Below are 15,063 nucleotides of genomic sequence, written 5' to 3'. Positions count from 1 at the left end.
GTGCTACGGGGCGATTGTGTGACGTTGTAGAGTCAGAAAGACGTCGAAAGCACGCGTTCGGTGGTGGGTGGCTTTGTCACGCTCAAGTCACAAACGTCGCGTCGTCGGGTGGCGGGGTCAGATGCGAGCGCGGCGGCAATGGATGAATCATATGGGCGTGATGGATGTCGTGGGTTTGTCGAGCGTACGGTAGGCCCGCGTGGTGTGTCGAGGGAGGCGCGGTGGTTGTGGTTGTCGGAGAAAGGAAGCAAGTGAGGAGTAGAAGATATATGTTGCCAGTCCGAAAGCAGGGCCGGGATCAGCCGAGCCGAACCGTGCCAAGACTTGCGGCGGTCAATGGGACTGCCAGTTGTCGACACCAGCGCCAGAGGCCCAGAGCAAGACGAACGGAGACGCAGACGCAGAAGGCAGACGCAGACGCAGAAGGCAGACGCCAGCAGCCAGCCGCACACACCCGCTACACAGCATTTTGGGCCTGGATTGATTCCACTGCTTCATTGGACTGTTTGACGACCAAGCCTGTGATATTGCTTAACTTCCATCAAAATGGTATACACTTCCAACTACAGTATTTCGAGTAGTTCATGGAGCTCACAGTACGGAAACAGGTGGTGCTCTCCGCGGCCATCACCACGCGCTCTGGCAAGCCCATTCTCGCCCGCCAGTTCCGACACATGCAGCGATCCAGAGTCGAAGCTCTCCTCGCCTCCTTCCCAAAGCGCGCCGATACCGCCAGCCAACACACGACGGTCGAGCAAGACAATGTGCGATTCGTATACCAGCCCCTCGATGAGCTATACATGGTCCTGATCACCAATCGCCAATCCAACATCCTCCAAGACATCAACACCCTTCACCTCTTTGCCCAGCTTGTGAGCTCCATCTGCAAGAGTCTCGACGAGCGGGAAATCACACGATGTGCTTTCGAGCTCCTTTCGGCCTTCGATGAGCTCGTTACCCTGGGCTACAGGGAGAACTTGACCCTCAGCCAGATCAAGACCTTCTTGGACATGGAGTCGCACGAAGAGCGCATCCAGGAGATCATTGCTAGGAACAAGGAGTTGGAAGCTTCCGAGGAGCGGAAACGCAAAGCCAAGCAATTGGAGATGCAGAGAAAGGAGATGTCGAGAGCAGCTCGGGTTGGCGGTGGAAGTGGAGGCATGGGCGGCATGCCACGCGCACCATCATATCCCACCTACACCCCTCCAGCATCCACTCCCAGCATGACGGACTCCTACGACTCGTACAATGCAGCCAAGAACCAATCCTTCAGCAAGCCTCTTGCGACCCGTGGAAAAGGCATGCAGCTTGGCAAGAAGAAGACTACAAACACAATGCTCGACCAGCTTGGCGCAGAAGCAGAAGCGAGTGCACCTTTGGCAGGCGTGCCCACTCCTGCTGCCCAGCCAGTCCAGCCATCTGTGCCCGCGAGCACTACAGCCGCCCATGGAGATGCAGTACATATCACAGTCGGGGAGGCCATCTCTGCCAAACTCTCACGCGAAGGTGCCATTGAGTCATTCGAAGTCAAGGGCGATCTGCAGCTGCGAATCACAGATCCAAGCCTTACGCAAATCAAACTTGACATGGCAGTCGGTGATATCAAAGGCGCAAATCTGAATGCTCATCCGAAGGTCGACAAGAAGCAATTCAAGGACAACAACATCATCCAATTGACCGACACAAGCAAAGGCTTCCCTGCCAACAACAGCATCCAAGTCATGCGATGGCGACTAGTCGCCAAGGCGGAAGATGTTAGCGAGCCTCCCATTAAATTCACCGTTTGGACCAGCGAGCTCTCACCCGGCACTTACAGCGTGACGGTCGAATATGAGCTTACGGGGAGCGATCCGCTGAAAGACGTCACAGTCGTCATACCATGCCAGACCTCAGAACCTTCCGTCTCCAGCTTCGACGCTGTCTACGAAGTCAGCGGCGATAGCATAGATTGGACCATCGGCGATGTCGACGATTCAAACCCCAGCGGCTCTTTCGAATTTGAGGCCCAAGCAGAATCAGAAGGCGAATTCTTCCCTATGCAGGTCAAGTTCGCCAAGAGTCGACCTTGGGTGGAAGTCGATATCAGCAGTGTCAGCTTGCTGAATTTGAACCAAGACATCAGCTTTGGCAAAGACGTGAGGTCTGTTGCTGAGTCTTATATGATTGTCTAGGAGCGTGACGCGACATCGTTTTGGACTTAGCAGCATGAAGACGAGCGCAGGAAATGGAATGAATAGATCACTACGAAAGCGTTGTCGAACAAGTTGATCTGTAAGCCGTGCGCCTGAGCGTGCGGAAAAGAAGCCAGTCGTCAAAAATCAACCGTAACTTCATTCTCATCCCGACTGACATGATTTCTAGCCACAGCGTGATATGAAACGAAGAGGAGAAAGTGATGTGGCACTGCAATCGTGCGCAGTGCCAGTGAGTGCTACGCCGTGCAGGAGGCTGGCAGGTTTCACATGGTCCGCGATATACATCACCGCAAGGCGGGGACGGTAGAGCTGTGATTGAGGTAAGAGAAAAGCGCGTGCACCGCATGCGAATGGTGAAGGGAGCGCTATGTTGACAAACGAAGTGGTGGGTCGTAATGAGGTCAAGCCATCATCACACGCAGAAACGTTTTGAGGTCCGTGCGTTGCTTCGCGCAGTACAAGTTGTGGGTGCGGGAGGTCCTCGGGTTCGACTTAGCCAGACGGCATTGAAGATGTTGGCGAAGAAAGGGAGGATTACCTCACGAGAGCTTGAGGTGTGGGAGGGTTGAGTGGGCGTGTGAGTGCTTAGGATGAAGCTCAGGGTTTATTAGATACGCACTGAAGATTGCAAGGAGCATAGAGACGATGCACTGAGGAGGAACGAAGGCGAGGTCTCTGTATACTCGCAACTCGCTTACAGTAGCGTGGGAAGGCAGGCGGGAGGGCTTCAAAAGTGATGAGGGTACCACCACGCAACACCTCGAAGGACGCGCCGTGGCCGGAATACAGACACTCCTAAGGCGTCCACATGAATTGACCAACGAGTACATTAACCTCCCCCAAAGCCATACATACCTCACATCTCCATCCCACCTCCCATCTCACCACTCCCCTGCACAAGCAAACTAAGATCCAACACCCTCCACTCCCGCCCCTTATTCCCAAACACCACACAAAGAGATTTCTCCCTCCTCCCACCAACCACAAATTTTTGCGCCTTGAAACTCGGATCCGCAGGAAACGTATACAAGACTTTCTGCATCGAGCCCCGAAATCTAACGACTCGTGTTTGCCTCTCTTCCTGCACCAGAAGAAGGAGACCGGAAACTTCAGCAGGCATACCAGTGATGAATTTCACGTCTAGAATTTCGCCAGAGAAGGCGTGTTGAGTTGCCGTCTGATTCCACATGGGTCCGGAAGAAATGCTCTGGCGAGACTTGGAATCGGCGGAGATGGAGAGGATTTCGATTGCGTTAGGTGTAGTTTTGTCCATGCCTACAACGATTGTCGTGTCTTTGGTCTGAATCATATCGAGGACTTCAGTAGCTTGCCATTGTAGTGCGACAGAAGGTGGATCGAAAGGCGGAAAGAGCATACGGTTCTGCCACTCGGTGATTCTCTTCAGCACGATACGGACCCGACCCATCAGAGCGCAGGTCAAAGCAGGGATATTCAGCAAAGCCATGGGATCTCCGACCTCTTTGATCTTGACGAGCAATGTATCGCCGCCCTTGGCGTCGAGCTGTTTCAGCGCCTCTTTCGCGAGTTCATAGCTCGCTGTTGGGACGAGTGGTTTCGCGAAAAATTGTGCTTCGCTGCAAGTCGCACCTTCCTCGACACCAGGTCTGTTCTCAATATGTGGTGCTAGTTTGCTCTGCTCCATGTTGTTCTTGATGTATGCGAGGACTAGAGGGCAGTCAATGCCCGGCGACTCCCTCTCTTCCACTTCCAGAGCATTTTGTGAGAAGGGCTCGGCGGCTGCGATTTCAACTTGCATCTTGAGCCACTTGATGAAGGCTCTGAATTCGCGATGTTCACTCATGATTATAAGCTGCATTTTTTGTGCAATTAGGCGTAAGCTGTCGATGTGTTCGAGGATATTCGTGAAGATCTGGGGAGAGCAATCGAAACGGCTTGAACCCTCGTGATAAGTGGCTTGACCACGGAGCGTGGTTACTGCAATGCTGAAGCGATCGAGTGCAGGCAATAGGTTCACAAATATGTGATTCTGAATATTGGTGTACATGGTGTTGATGGGTTGCTCCCAACGCCTGTGGAATGCATCTTTGTAGTCGTCAATCCAGATCAGGACCTGAGGATGAAAGGAGCCGGTCATAGCAAGATGATATAAGTTCGTTACGGCATCGCCATCGACCGGATGCTGTTTGGCCAAGTCGTCCTGGAGCATGCCAAGAATTTTCCTCGGCGGTACAACATTCGACGTGTAGTCGTGCTGTATGCATCTCGACGTCTGTAGCACATAGTCCATGAGCGTTTGTATTCGTTTCGTATTCGTTGCAATGATGTGGAGTAGCGATCCTCCCAGCTTCTCCAGTGGAAGATCGAGCGACGTAAGACTCAGAGTAGATTCAGACTGCTCGTGTCTCGAGAGTATTGCATGGCTTGAGTTTTGTGGATGTGCAGCATGCATGATCGGCTCACCAGCTATCCTGCAAGTGCCGATCTTGACAGTCTCGTCGAGCAGTACCTGTACTTTGCGGTCCTTTTGGCAGACGAGGAGCGCATCCACCGCCTTTGCGCTTCCATCGCCGTGAGTCTCAAATTGTGTGTCTGTAGCGACCTGACTCGAGAACTTATTCGCACCAGGTCCAGAGCTAGGCTGCGCGACTCCGTGTGCTGGAATCGCACTCAGTCTCGGCAGCACCTTGGTAACATCCAGCGAGGCAATCGCACGTGGCAAAGCGGCAACCACATCCTCTCTGTTCTGCTTCGCCGGACCATCAGCATAGACATCATCAGTCATATCATACCAATCATCAGTCGTCAAATGGGCCTCCACCTCCACGCCTTTCGAATTCCCATTCTCGTGCCCCATAAAGCCCAAACACGCAGCCGTGCTCAACATCTCAGCCTTGGCCTCCTCTTTCTGCCGATCATATTTCGGTAGCCTCAGATCCAGCGCATATTCATCTTCCAGTTCCTCAACATCAAGCTCGACAATACTCATCTGCCTTCCACTCTCACCATCGTAAATCGCGTACTTGCCATCGCTCCAGCCGATGCCAAGACATGTGCCGTCCGGCTTCCAGGCCAGACTTGTGATGTCGTAGTCGTCGTCGGTTCGTTTGATGGTGTATGCCAGCTGTCCAGATATGATTCGGAAGACTTGGACCTGCGGCTCATCTCCGGCTTTTGTGACGATGGCAAGCAGGTCGTGCTGATGTGAGAATGCCGTGAAGGGAAACTTGATGGGAGTTGGGAGGCGTTTGGAGCCAAGTGGTGACTTTGCGTTTTCTGTGTGCAGCGGTCCGTCGTCGTCAGAAAGGTCGCTGGGGAAAGCCATTGTGTCTCACGGTCATTGCCGTATGCCATGCATCGGGGAAAGGGCAGCATACATGTAGATCCATCGAGGAAGGCAGAAGTACTGCTTCTAGCGCGTTTCCGGCCAGCTGGTGGCTTGGCATCCGAGTCGGGCATCACCTCACCTCACCTCACTCAACTCCAGCGTGCTGCATACGCACATGCGCACACACGTACATGAAATGAGGCACATGCTGAGTATGGTAACGTTGGAACGAATACTCTATGTACTCGAAAACACGCCGTCTTTTGCCCTTCACCATTCTCTCTTGGCGCCATAAAAAGAAGATGCCTTCATCCAGATCTGTGCTTCCTGCTCTCTCTCTCTCGCGAAGCTGCTGCTCCCATCCCTCCCAAAATCCAAATCCGAAAGGAAAAGAATCGAAGCGCTAGACGTACGACATGCCCAATCCCAATGCAATAAGAGCGGCAAAGACAAAAACCACAACCGCACCACGAAAATGCCGAATCCTCAATCTCTCAACCTCCCAAGCAGTTTGTGCGGTCCGAGCAGAAGTCTACTCTTTCGCTTGGTCTCTTCTGTGTCTTCGACCTCCGCCTCTCTTCCGCCTTGGCTTGATGAGCCACTCTTGTCAGCTGTGCCCTGTCTCTGCCTCAATCTTTCGCCGAACCCAGATAGATGTCGTGTGATAGTATTGGCACGATTCCTCGACTCATCCGCCTGTGACCCCGATGCCGTGCTTGCAGAGCCACGTGCATATGGTAGTGGTCGTGGAATAGCAGAAGGTGGCGGCGGTGGCGGACTGTTGTGACTGTAGCCAGATGATCCATTGCTCGTCGTTCCCAATGCCTGAGGAAAGTCCGAATCTTCTGACCTGCGCATGTCCCCTCTTGAGCTCGATGGTGATGAGTGTGTCAGGCTTCGACTGAAATTACTACTAGCTGCTCTTGCACTCGAAGGTCTTCCAGATGTGCTTGTCTCTCGGTCGTAATAGCTACTCTCCATGACACTGCTTGTCTCAGAGCTGTTTGTCGTCCAGTCTGGCGGCCCGGGCAGCACACCCATCTGAGCCTGGCTTGCATTGGGACTCATAAATGTGCTTCTGTTTGCGAGCTCACGCAGTCGAGACTGCTGCTGCCTGTTCGGCTTGTGATGGCTAAACTTGTTTCCCACAATGGCACCGGCGTGGCTGATCAGCGCACGGACGAAATCCTTCTTCAGCTGCATCGCCAAATCTAGGTTGGACCACGTCTTGTTGCGGTACTCCAGTGTAGGCATGCGGAAGACGAGATCATGCACGTCTTCGATGTTGCGCTTTCCCTGCCCCTTGTACGACAGGCATAGAACCATGCTAGGTATCTTGACGTAGGCGAGAGTCATATAATTCGACGCTCTGCTCATCATTTGTGTAAGATCGTCGGAGGGCTGATCGTGGTCCTTTTCCTTGTCTTTCTTCCTTTTCTTGTGATCTTCGTGGAACTTCTGCGCCACAGCGAGTCTCTTGCTCTTGTCAACCTTGTCGTCTGCATCTTGACTGCCAGCTGTGCTACGCATCGTAGAGAGTGAGCGCAAACTAGGCGAACGTGACATCGGCGAGAGCTTCGTCCGCGAAAGAGCATGTCGCGAGGCATTAGATCGAGTGCCGTCACCCGTACGTGACTTGTCGGAGTGCTGGAATATGGCAAAGCCGTGCAGGCCGTGGCTGGCGACCGGACCGTTGGAAATACCCAGGCCCTTGCTGTCACTCTTGCTATGCATCTGTTTGTGTTTGTGCAGAGTCAGCGTCGGTTTGAGGCGAGCGTCCAGAGAGCCAGGACCACTAGCATCGTTTGGTATCAGGTCGACACGATCGGTGGAGTCTGCTCCCAACACACTCTGCGAGTCTTGTCCGTCTGGGCCGTTTTCGTCTTCTTCATCCTGGGCAGGTAGCATGTTCTTCACCATGAATGGCGAAAAGCCACCATCGAAAGCTTTGCCGCCAACGCCCGGGAAGATGTACTCGAAAATCTTGCGAGCTACATCGCGCTCAATCTGAAGTCGAAGAGGCACGAGGTCGACTTCAAAGTAATCCACGACTGGGATACCGGCAATGGCCTCGAGCATCAGCCACTGAACTCTCAGCATTTTTGCGTCTCGCAAACGCCGGCCACCCTTGGTCTCATCTGTGAAAGGAGATATAATCTCCGGATAGATGGCATCTTTCAGCAAGTTGAAACCATTGATGCGGTCAATCTCCATGATATTGTAGTTCGACCCATCATAGTTGTCGGTTCTGTCGAATGTGGCGTCCTTGAGCTGTAACTCGATCAGTGACTCACCCTTGTCCCGGATAAGATGCCAAGCGAGCTCTTTGGAAGCGACATGCAAATGCATGAAGCCACCGGAATTTCCAGTCTCTCGTCGCTCTTCGACATGCTGTTGCGATGTTGTAATAGCTTTCATCATGAAGAATAGCTCGTCCTCACAGCTGGCAAGATCCTGGTCGAGCTTGATGCGGTCTTTCCAGCCTTGGCGATCGAGGAACCTTTCATTGACCTGGAAATGCATTTTGATCTCCTCCAGCTGTCGGATACGCTCCTGCAGCATCTGAACCATTTCCGGAGCTCCTGTCAAGTCACTGAAATCTGATGCAAGCATGATCTTCTCAAGACGTTCACTTCTAGTCTTCTCAAGAGGTTCATTATACAGCAAGAGATCCATGGCAATGACGTACATAGCAAAGTACTGAGTCGAGTCGCATATGGCGCGGAAATGTGGGAATTCCAGCCATACATGATCCATCCGGCTCTCCGCCTCTTCTGCGCTCTCGGCAGACTTGGGTTCGCCTCCTGAGATGTCGTCGTTGTATTTGAGACGCAGCTGGTTGTACTTGTCGTATCGCAGGCTGGCAGAGGTCCGATGGACAACACGATGGAACCCATAAGGATTCGTTTGGAACTCGAACATAATCTCCATTGGCACCCAAGGCGGCCAGTAAGTGCCAGCCTTGACCCCATAGCGATTGGCAGAGTAGAAGTGCAGATATTCTGTGGAGAAAGTCTTCGTGCTTGTGACGAACATCTGAACGCTGTCCGCCGCCGCATTGAACCTGCGCTGTACGAGTCCGCTGACATCGTCATCGATCTTGTCTTTCTCCATTATCTGGACGACTTTGAGCTGCATTCCCTTTGCTGTGACGAGCACAGCTGATTGAGAGTTCTTCTCGCTTTGAAGCTGGACTTGCGGTGCGATCAGACGGAAGTGATAAGTGTTCAGGGGAGCAAATTCGGTCGCAATGTCATCGTGTCCAGAGTTACCAGGTCCACTATCCCAAGTCTCATTGACGGGCTCCTCTGCATCAACAAAATGGCGTCCATCACGAAGAAGCTGGTCGATTCTGTCCTGTACAGTCTCTTCGTCGTCGGCCTCTGGCGACTCGGCAGAGCTTGAGGTGTAGTTTGCTGCGCGCGACCTTTGTCTCTTTGGCGTGCCAACCTCTTCCGAGTTCTGCCGTTCCTCGAGCACATCAAGAATGAATTTGACTGCGCGACGCGACATATAATACACAAAACCCCTTCTTTGGCTATTCTGGTGAATGTAGCGCAGAATAATGTTTCGCAGGGAGTTGTTCCACTTGATTTGAGCATTGTGCACAATGAAGCGATTATTGAAGTCACTCGTATAGTCTGCTAGTGGCGCAGCGTCCATGTTCGACAGATCCGGGTCCTGGCGTGGATGGTTGGTGTCGTATGTCTTCTCGTGAGCTTCGAAAAATGCTTCACTGGTCTCAAGATCTGGAACGGCAGATGGATCATCGTGTTCCAGGCGCTGCAACAGTTCGTAAAGCACTGATTCCAAGAAGCGGTGCTTGCCTTCCAAGTGGGAGCTATGGCCGCGCAGAGTTTCAAGTTTGGCTTCAAGTGCCGCGGTCTGTTTCTTGTCGTCTTTGATGTCACGCACCAGTTTCAATTCTTGCTCACCGACCGCGCGCACGTTCTGTGCCTGCTTCTCCTTGATCAGTTCAAGGCGTCTCTGGATAAGCTCCGCCTGTACCCTTCGAGGATCATTCTTCTTAGACACGACACAAAAGTGCGTAGGCTCATCACCGAAAGGACTACTTCTTGAGGGATCGCCTGCAATAGTGCCATTGTGGTCAGTCTCGCGGAAGTACGTAAACCGCGGGGCGTACCCCAACGGCAAGATCTTTGTCTTCGGATCTGCTTCAGCCGGGAGGATCCAGTCCAGTTCAACAAAGTCGTCCATGTCGATCCATGCGAAGTCATTGTCTGGAATATCGAATTTGGACATGTCCACCAAAGGCACCTGCCCATGCAAAGACGCCAACGTCTCATCACTTGCCTTCTCGATGTCCTCCGCGCTGGTACCTTCTATGCTTGCCGAAAGCGCTCGAAGATCCGCAGATATGAAGTCTAACTGAGCCTGATTGATACGCATTCCACTGGTCTGCTTCGCCTTTGTGCCCTCTCTGCCTTTCAAGTCAAAGTGCTCTCGTCTCTGATGCAGATCAAGCATGAAACTGTCAAGTCGCATTTTCAAGCCGGTAGCTGAGACTGAATGCCCAGCGTACTCTTCTGCGTCTTTGTGCTTGTACACATGGCTGATGTAGAGTGGGGACAGGAGCAGGTTGTATTTGATCGTAGCCACATGTCTTCCGAATTTCTTGCTCTTCTTCTCCGTGATGCCCCAAAGAGGCCCTTGCTTGACAGGCAAAGACATGACCCCAGAAAACATGGACCACCAATTGAAGAAATGCGAGAAGAACCGAGGTGTCAAATGGACCGAGTTGTAGTTGTTGGACGGCTTGATGTTTGTTACTGACCAGTCGCGATCGTGCGGTGCGGCCACAGCGACAGACATGTGAATGTGATGGGACCGGAAACCACGAAATGCGTCATACTCCAAGCCATCAGAGCCTTTGGCAAAGTCTGGATGCTTGAGCACAATGTCGTAGTGAGGCTTGAACGCAAAGCTGCGGCCTCCTTCTGGAAGGTCCTGTTCGAACATGAGCCCAGCAAGCCAGGTTACCTTGCCAGAGAGTTTCATGACGACTTTCTTGAACACAACGTCCTTCTTCGAAATACTTGAGCCCGACGATGTACTTCCATCGTCGTCTGTGGCCATGTTCTCTGAGTGTCGAGCATAGTTGTTGAAGTCTGGAACAGCTAGAATATACTCTCCGCTGTCGACTGTCATAAACTTGCGTGGATCTTCATCTTGTGCTATGTTCCAGCTAACGTCGCTTCGCCACACCATGACAAGACCAGCACCATTTCCAGTCACAATGTAAGGATCGCGGGATCCTTTAACTGTCAGGTGCACATCTCCATCCCCTTTCCATGCCACATTGATGCGAGAGTGGAATGTAAGGCGAATTTTGTCCCAGAACCCAACTCGATCAGATGGGTCGACGGGCGGCTTTGTGAAGCTTTCCAGCACCTGCATCGCATCTTGAATTGCAGGCTGATAGGATGTTGACCACGATATTCTTGTGGCGTTGCTGGTGTTGATCTCCATCTTTATGTCTGAGTAGACCTTTACCGTAGATATCGTTCTCCTGACATTGATTGCAAAGCCTCCTTGCCCGGCACCCATCTTCTCAGGTGGCACTACCTGTACAGTGACACTTCTCTGTGACTCAATGTCCCGGAATTCTTCGGCAATAACAAAGTCAGTCCGGAGCGACATGGCTGGCATACGGGGAGACTGGCCATTCCCAAGCGTTGGAATATGAAGTAACGGGAGTGGGTAATCGCGGAGCTGTACTCGACCCTCGCCCATGGTAACGTGTAGGTTCATGGGTACAAGAAGGGCATACTTCATATCTTGAGGCATGCCCTTGCCAACGCTGTACAAGAATTGCGAATACTCATTGATCGGAAAGGTGGGCTTGTCCACCGTGATGCCGAAATCAGTGATTGCGATGACCATGAGTGCTGGTCGGCGACTCCAGGCAAGGATAGGCTCATTCTGCTCCACATCTTCGAGATCGTCCGAAACGCCGATAAGTCTTCTGATCTCCCTGATGGCATGGCTCTGGAACGTCTCTACTCGATCGATTCGGTTCTTCCAGGATTGAGAATTGTACTGGTCTAACTTCTTCCTCGCTTCATTGATGGAGACGTTGTGGGCGTCACTAATGCCGCACCTGCCATCGGCATCGTAACGCATATTGCGCCCATGGTTTCGATGCCTCTGACTGTTCTGCGGACTTAGGCCCTCCTCGCGAGTGCTCTGGCTTCTTTTGGCATTATTGGTCTGCCTGATGCGAGACCTGGAACGCTGCTTCTCATGTGCCGACTGGGCACGCAATCGCGAGGATTCGCGCGCTTGGCTCCGATTGATTCTCTTGGCCTTCAAGTTGAACGCTTCATCACGAGCAATTCTTTGCTTTTGCTCAAGAAGTCCAGCCCTGTAGATAGCACCAAGTTTAGATTCGAACAAGCTATCTTCGATGTCGAAGAGGAAGATCTGCGTCCGGAGAGTGATCCGAGGCACGTGCTTAGGGCCTTCCGGCTCTTTGGTCAAAATGTACTCATTCGTGCGCGTCAAGAAGTGGTGTTGAAGCTGCTTCGTCGTCTTCATGACATTGGTGATATTGTCAAAGATGTCATGAACCACAAGTGAATGTGGGACTGAAATGCGCATCGCTTCCGCAGCCATCTCTAGCGTCTTCTCCGATACGGACTGCTTCCCAACCTTCCGCCTGATATCGCGAAGATCAAGCCGCAGAACTTTGATACTGATAATTCTGCTCCAAGCCGATCTGGTTGCAGGAGCTCGGACATACAAACGTGTCAGTCGGCTGCGTGCGAAAGGCGTTGACCAGCGATGACGCCCAGCTTCCAAGTGATAGGCTTGCAGCATCATTGGTGGATCTGCTGGCAGTCGAATTTTTACTTGTACCAGATTCGCTTTGAAGTCAATAGCAGTAATTTCCCTTCGAGCAATATCCTCAAGCTCTGGGTCAGCAACAGACAACCCAAGGCTATGATTTCTGTTCATGCTAGGTTTGGTGTCTCTGCTCTCTGCACTGTCCAGGAAAGTCCTCTTGATGACCATAGCCGCGACGCCAGTTGCGAAATGCGTATACAAAGAGTACTGCACAAGTATGCTCTTGGCGAAAGAGTTGATATGGAAGATCGGACCATGTGCATCCGTTGACGTTGAGAAAGCGATTTCAAAGCGTGGCAGCGTCAGAAACGACTCCGGCTCAGAATCTTCGATGGAATCCACAATTGTACCCTCAAGATTCTGTATGTGGAATGTCAGCCGTCGGCCATCAGCATAGCTCTGATACTTCTTCTTTGGCGTTCCATGTTCTTTCTTGTCCTTGTCTTTTTGCGGAGTCCTGGAGACTGATTTGCGCCGACTGTGCCCATCCTGGTGAGGCTCGTCACGCTTAGCTTTGTATTCTGCGGTCCATGACTCAAGTTGCAAGCCAAAGCCTCGCGTGTCTTGAGATACTTGGTCGTCGATCCCAGCGAGCTCGAGGCCAAAGTCTGAGCCCTCCAATTTGCACTGCTGTAGCCATAATGGCATCTGCCGCAAAAAGCTCGCATGAGGCTTGTGCTTGTCCTCTGGTCGTGCAAGTACGTTTCGGCGCAGCTGCTTGACAATTTGGCGCACGCCTTCACAGATGTCGGGTCGCACAAGAAAGATCGTAAAGGTTTGAGCGCGACCGGTGGCATTCACAGCAACGTCAGGGAAAGCGTTGAGATCGACTTGTACTTCCACGAAGTCGCTGTGCAGAAGGTCATGCCTGTCGCCGGCTGCAGCCTGGTAATAAAGCCGATGGCGCGAGTGTCGGTAGTAAGAATTGAGGCTATAGTGTATCTGGCCATCTGTTGCGTGCGAAGACTCGCATTCCAATGCCACCGACGATACCGATGATATCAGCAAGTCGAAGTCATCGTCTGCAGCGTCTTTGGCTAAGGGTGGGAGCGATATGCGGACAACTGGCTCCTGGATGGAAAGCTTCAGGTGCGCTTTAGGTAGTAGTTGCGATATCAGCTGGTGATGAGCGCTGCTCGGACTACGCCGGCGTTTGCGCTCCGATCGCTGCTTTGTGATCTCGCGAACGAGTGGCAGGTGTTTCGGGTCCAAGTCTAGAGAAGGAGAAGTGCATACGAAATTGGCATACAAGATATTCGTGTTTCGATCGCTGGGATCTTCGACTCTCGAGTAGTGTATCGTTCGCGAAGGTAAAGTGGTTTTGACAGTGGCTGTGACCATAGGTATATAGAGCATGCGCTCCGGGTGGTCATGCCCATCGTCAATACCTGCTGCGATGGCAATGCCGGTGAGGAGACCTTGATGAGCAATGTCGTTGGGCGAGAAGTACATCCGATGCGCTGGACTTTTCGGGTCGAGACGCAAAAGATCTAAGCCTAGCTCCTTCATAGCAAAGTTGAAGTAGACTTCCTTGTTTCCGTGCGATTTGAGGTCCAGCTTCTTAGTTAGACCAACAAATCCCACGGCGAATTGGATCTCCTGAATGCCACGCAGGACGGAAGCGACGAAAGCCCGGGACTCTGACACGGCTCGAACAATGTTCTCGTCGCGGCTGCCAGGCCTATCCAGCTCATCAACAACGTCTGCCAGCGATAGGTCGGTGGCGCCGTCATGCTGAGGCTGAGCATATCGGCCTCGGAGGAGATCTGCACACCGCATCGCATGCTCAAAATCATCGTAAGGTAGATTGAGACGACCGAGCTTCAACGCGATTGACGCATCGCGTAGCCCCTCACGCTGCCGATGAAGCATTCCATGGATGTTGACAGTGCAGTAGTCCAAAATTTCGGTATCTTCGCGACCTTCGGGTGTGAAGAGGACGCTTCTAATCATCGACTTCCACTCTGCAGGACTTTGAGTCTGCGGCTGATGCTTGTTATGCTGGAACAGCCTACTGCGATCAACTGTCTGTCTGCGCGTGTCCACGGAAAGCGTCAAGCGCTCCAGCGTGAGAGACCCAACTCCTTCAATGTTCAAAGTCACAGCAGTCGCGATCAGGTCCAGCAGTCTGAGCCAGTTGATCTGTCTATGCAGTCTCTTGATCGTCTCTTTCGTCTCGGTGAGCTTCCGCCAAAGCCTCCCGCGGCCCTCCTCGTCCTCCTGCTCTTGCTCGGCTGGCGTCTTGGGTCTCGGCGGTGCATTGCCGTTGGCCTTCTCAAAGCTCCCATTTTGCTGCTTTGCCGCCTCGTCGATTGCCTGCAGGTTCAGTGTCACTACCAGCTCTGTGACAACCAAGCTACACCAGGTTGGTAGGGCGAACGTTGGGCGATGCACAGAGAGGCCAACGCCACGAATGTTGACCTTGATGCCATGGCGGGGAGAGAAAGCGATGCGCCTGAAACCTGTGTAGCCCACTCGCTGGATTGAGACACCCGTAACTATGCGCAAGATGGCAAACACCACGAGTGTGAACAGATATGCCACCACGACCAGGCCCAAGAGGAATGATATCGTCGGCACAGGCATGGCGGACAATGCGCCATCAGCTCCGCGCGCGCCGGCGCAATGTCGTTTCGGGGTTCGATGCTATGCGTCGCGTAGTCATGCTGCAGAGTGCAGTGCGGTGCCTGCGAT

General features: G+C 52.6%; 3 protein-coding genes across 3 annotated transcripts; 1 reads left to right on the top strand and 2 right to left on the bottom strand.

The window, feature by feature from the left end:
- The first annotated feature begins 383 nt into the window (after positions 1–383).
- On the top strand, positions 384–2,304 carry MYCFIDRAFT_162341 (uncharacterized protein). Its single transcript, XM_007925708.1, has 2 exons — positions 384–549; positions 609–2,304. The coding sequence occupies exons 1-2, from the start codon at positions 547–549 to the stop codon at positions 2,169–2,171; spliced, it is 1,566 nt and encodes a 521-aa protein (XP_007923899.1). The 5' UTR covers positions 384–546; the 3' UTR covers positions 2,172–2,304.
- A 644-nt stretch (positions 2,305–2,948) lies between these two features.
- On the bottom strand, positions 2,949–4,036 carry MYCFIDRAFT_210589 (uncharacterized protein). Its single transcript, XM_007925707.1, has one exon. It carries the CDS (start codon positions 4,030–4,032, stop codon positions 3,052–3,054), a length of 981 nt encoding a protein of 326 aa, XP_007923898.1. The 5' UTR covers positions 4,033–4,036; the 3' UTR covers positions 2,949–3,051.
- A 151-nt stretch (positions 4,037–4,187) lies between these two features.
- On the bottom strand, positions 4,188–14,955 carry MYCFIDRAFT_63251 (uncharacterized protein; the record flags this gene model as incomplete). Its single annotated transcript, XM_007924495.1, has 3 exons — positions 4,188–4,246; positions 6,540–7,137; positions 7,189–14,955. The coding sequence occupies 3 exons, from the start codon at positions 14,953–14,955 to the stop codon at positions 4,188–4,190; spliced, it is 8,424 nt and encodes a 2,807-aa protein (XP_007922686.1).
- Between the last annotated feature and the right edge of the window lie 108 nt (positions 14,956–15,063).

The sequence above is a fragment of the Pseudocercospora fijiensis genome (genome assembly GCF_000340215.1).
Source record: "Pseudocercospora fijiensis CIRAD86 unplaced genomic scaffold MYCFIscaffold_2, whole genome shotgun sequence".
NCBI lineage: Eukaryota > Fungi > Ascomycota > Dothideomycetes > Mycosphaerellales > Mycosphaerellaceae > Pseudocercospora > Pseudocercospora fijiensis.
Note: the sequence above shows the minus strand (reverse complement) of the source record. Positions and strands in the feature narration are given on the sequence as shown.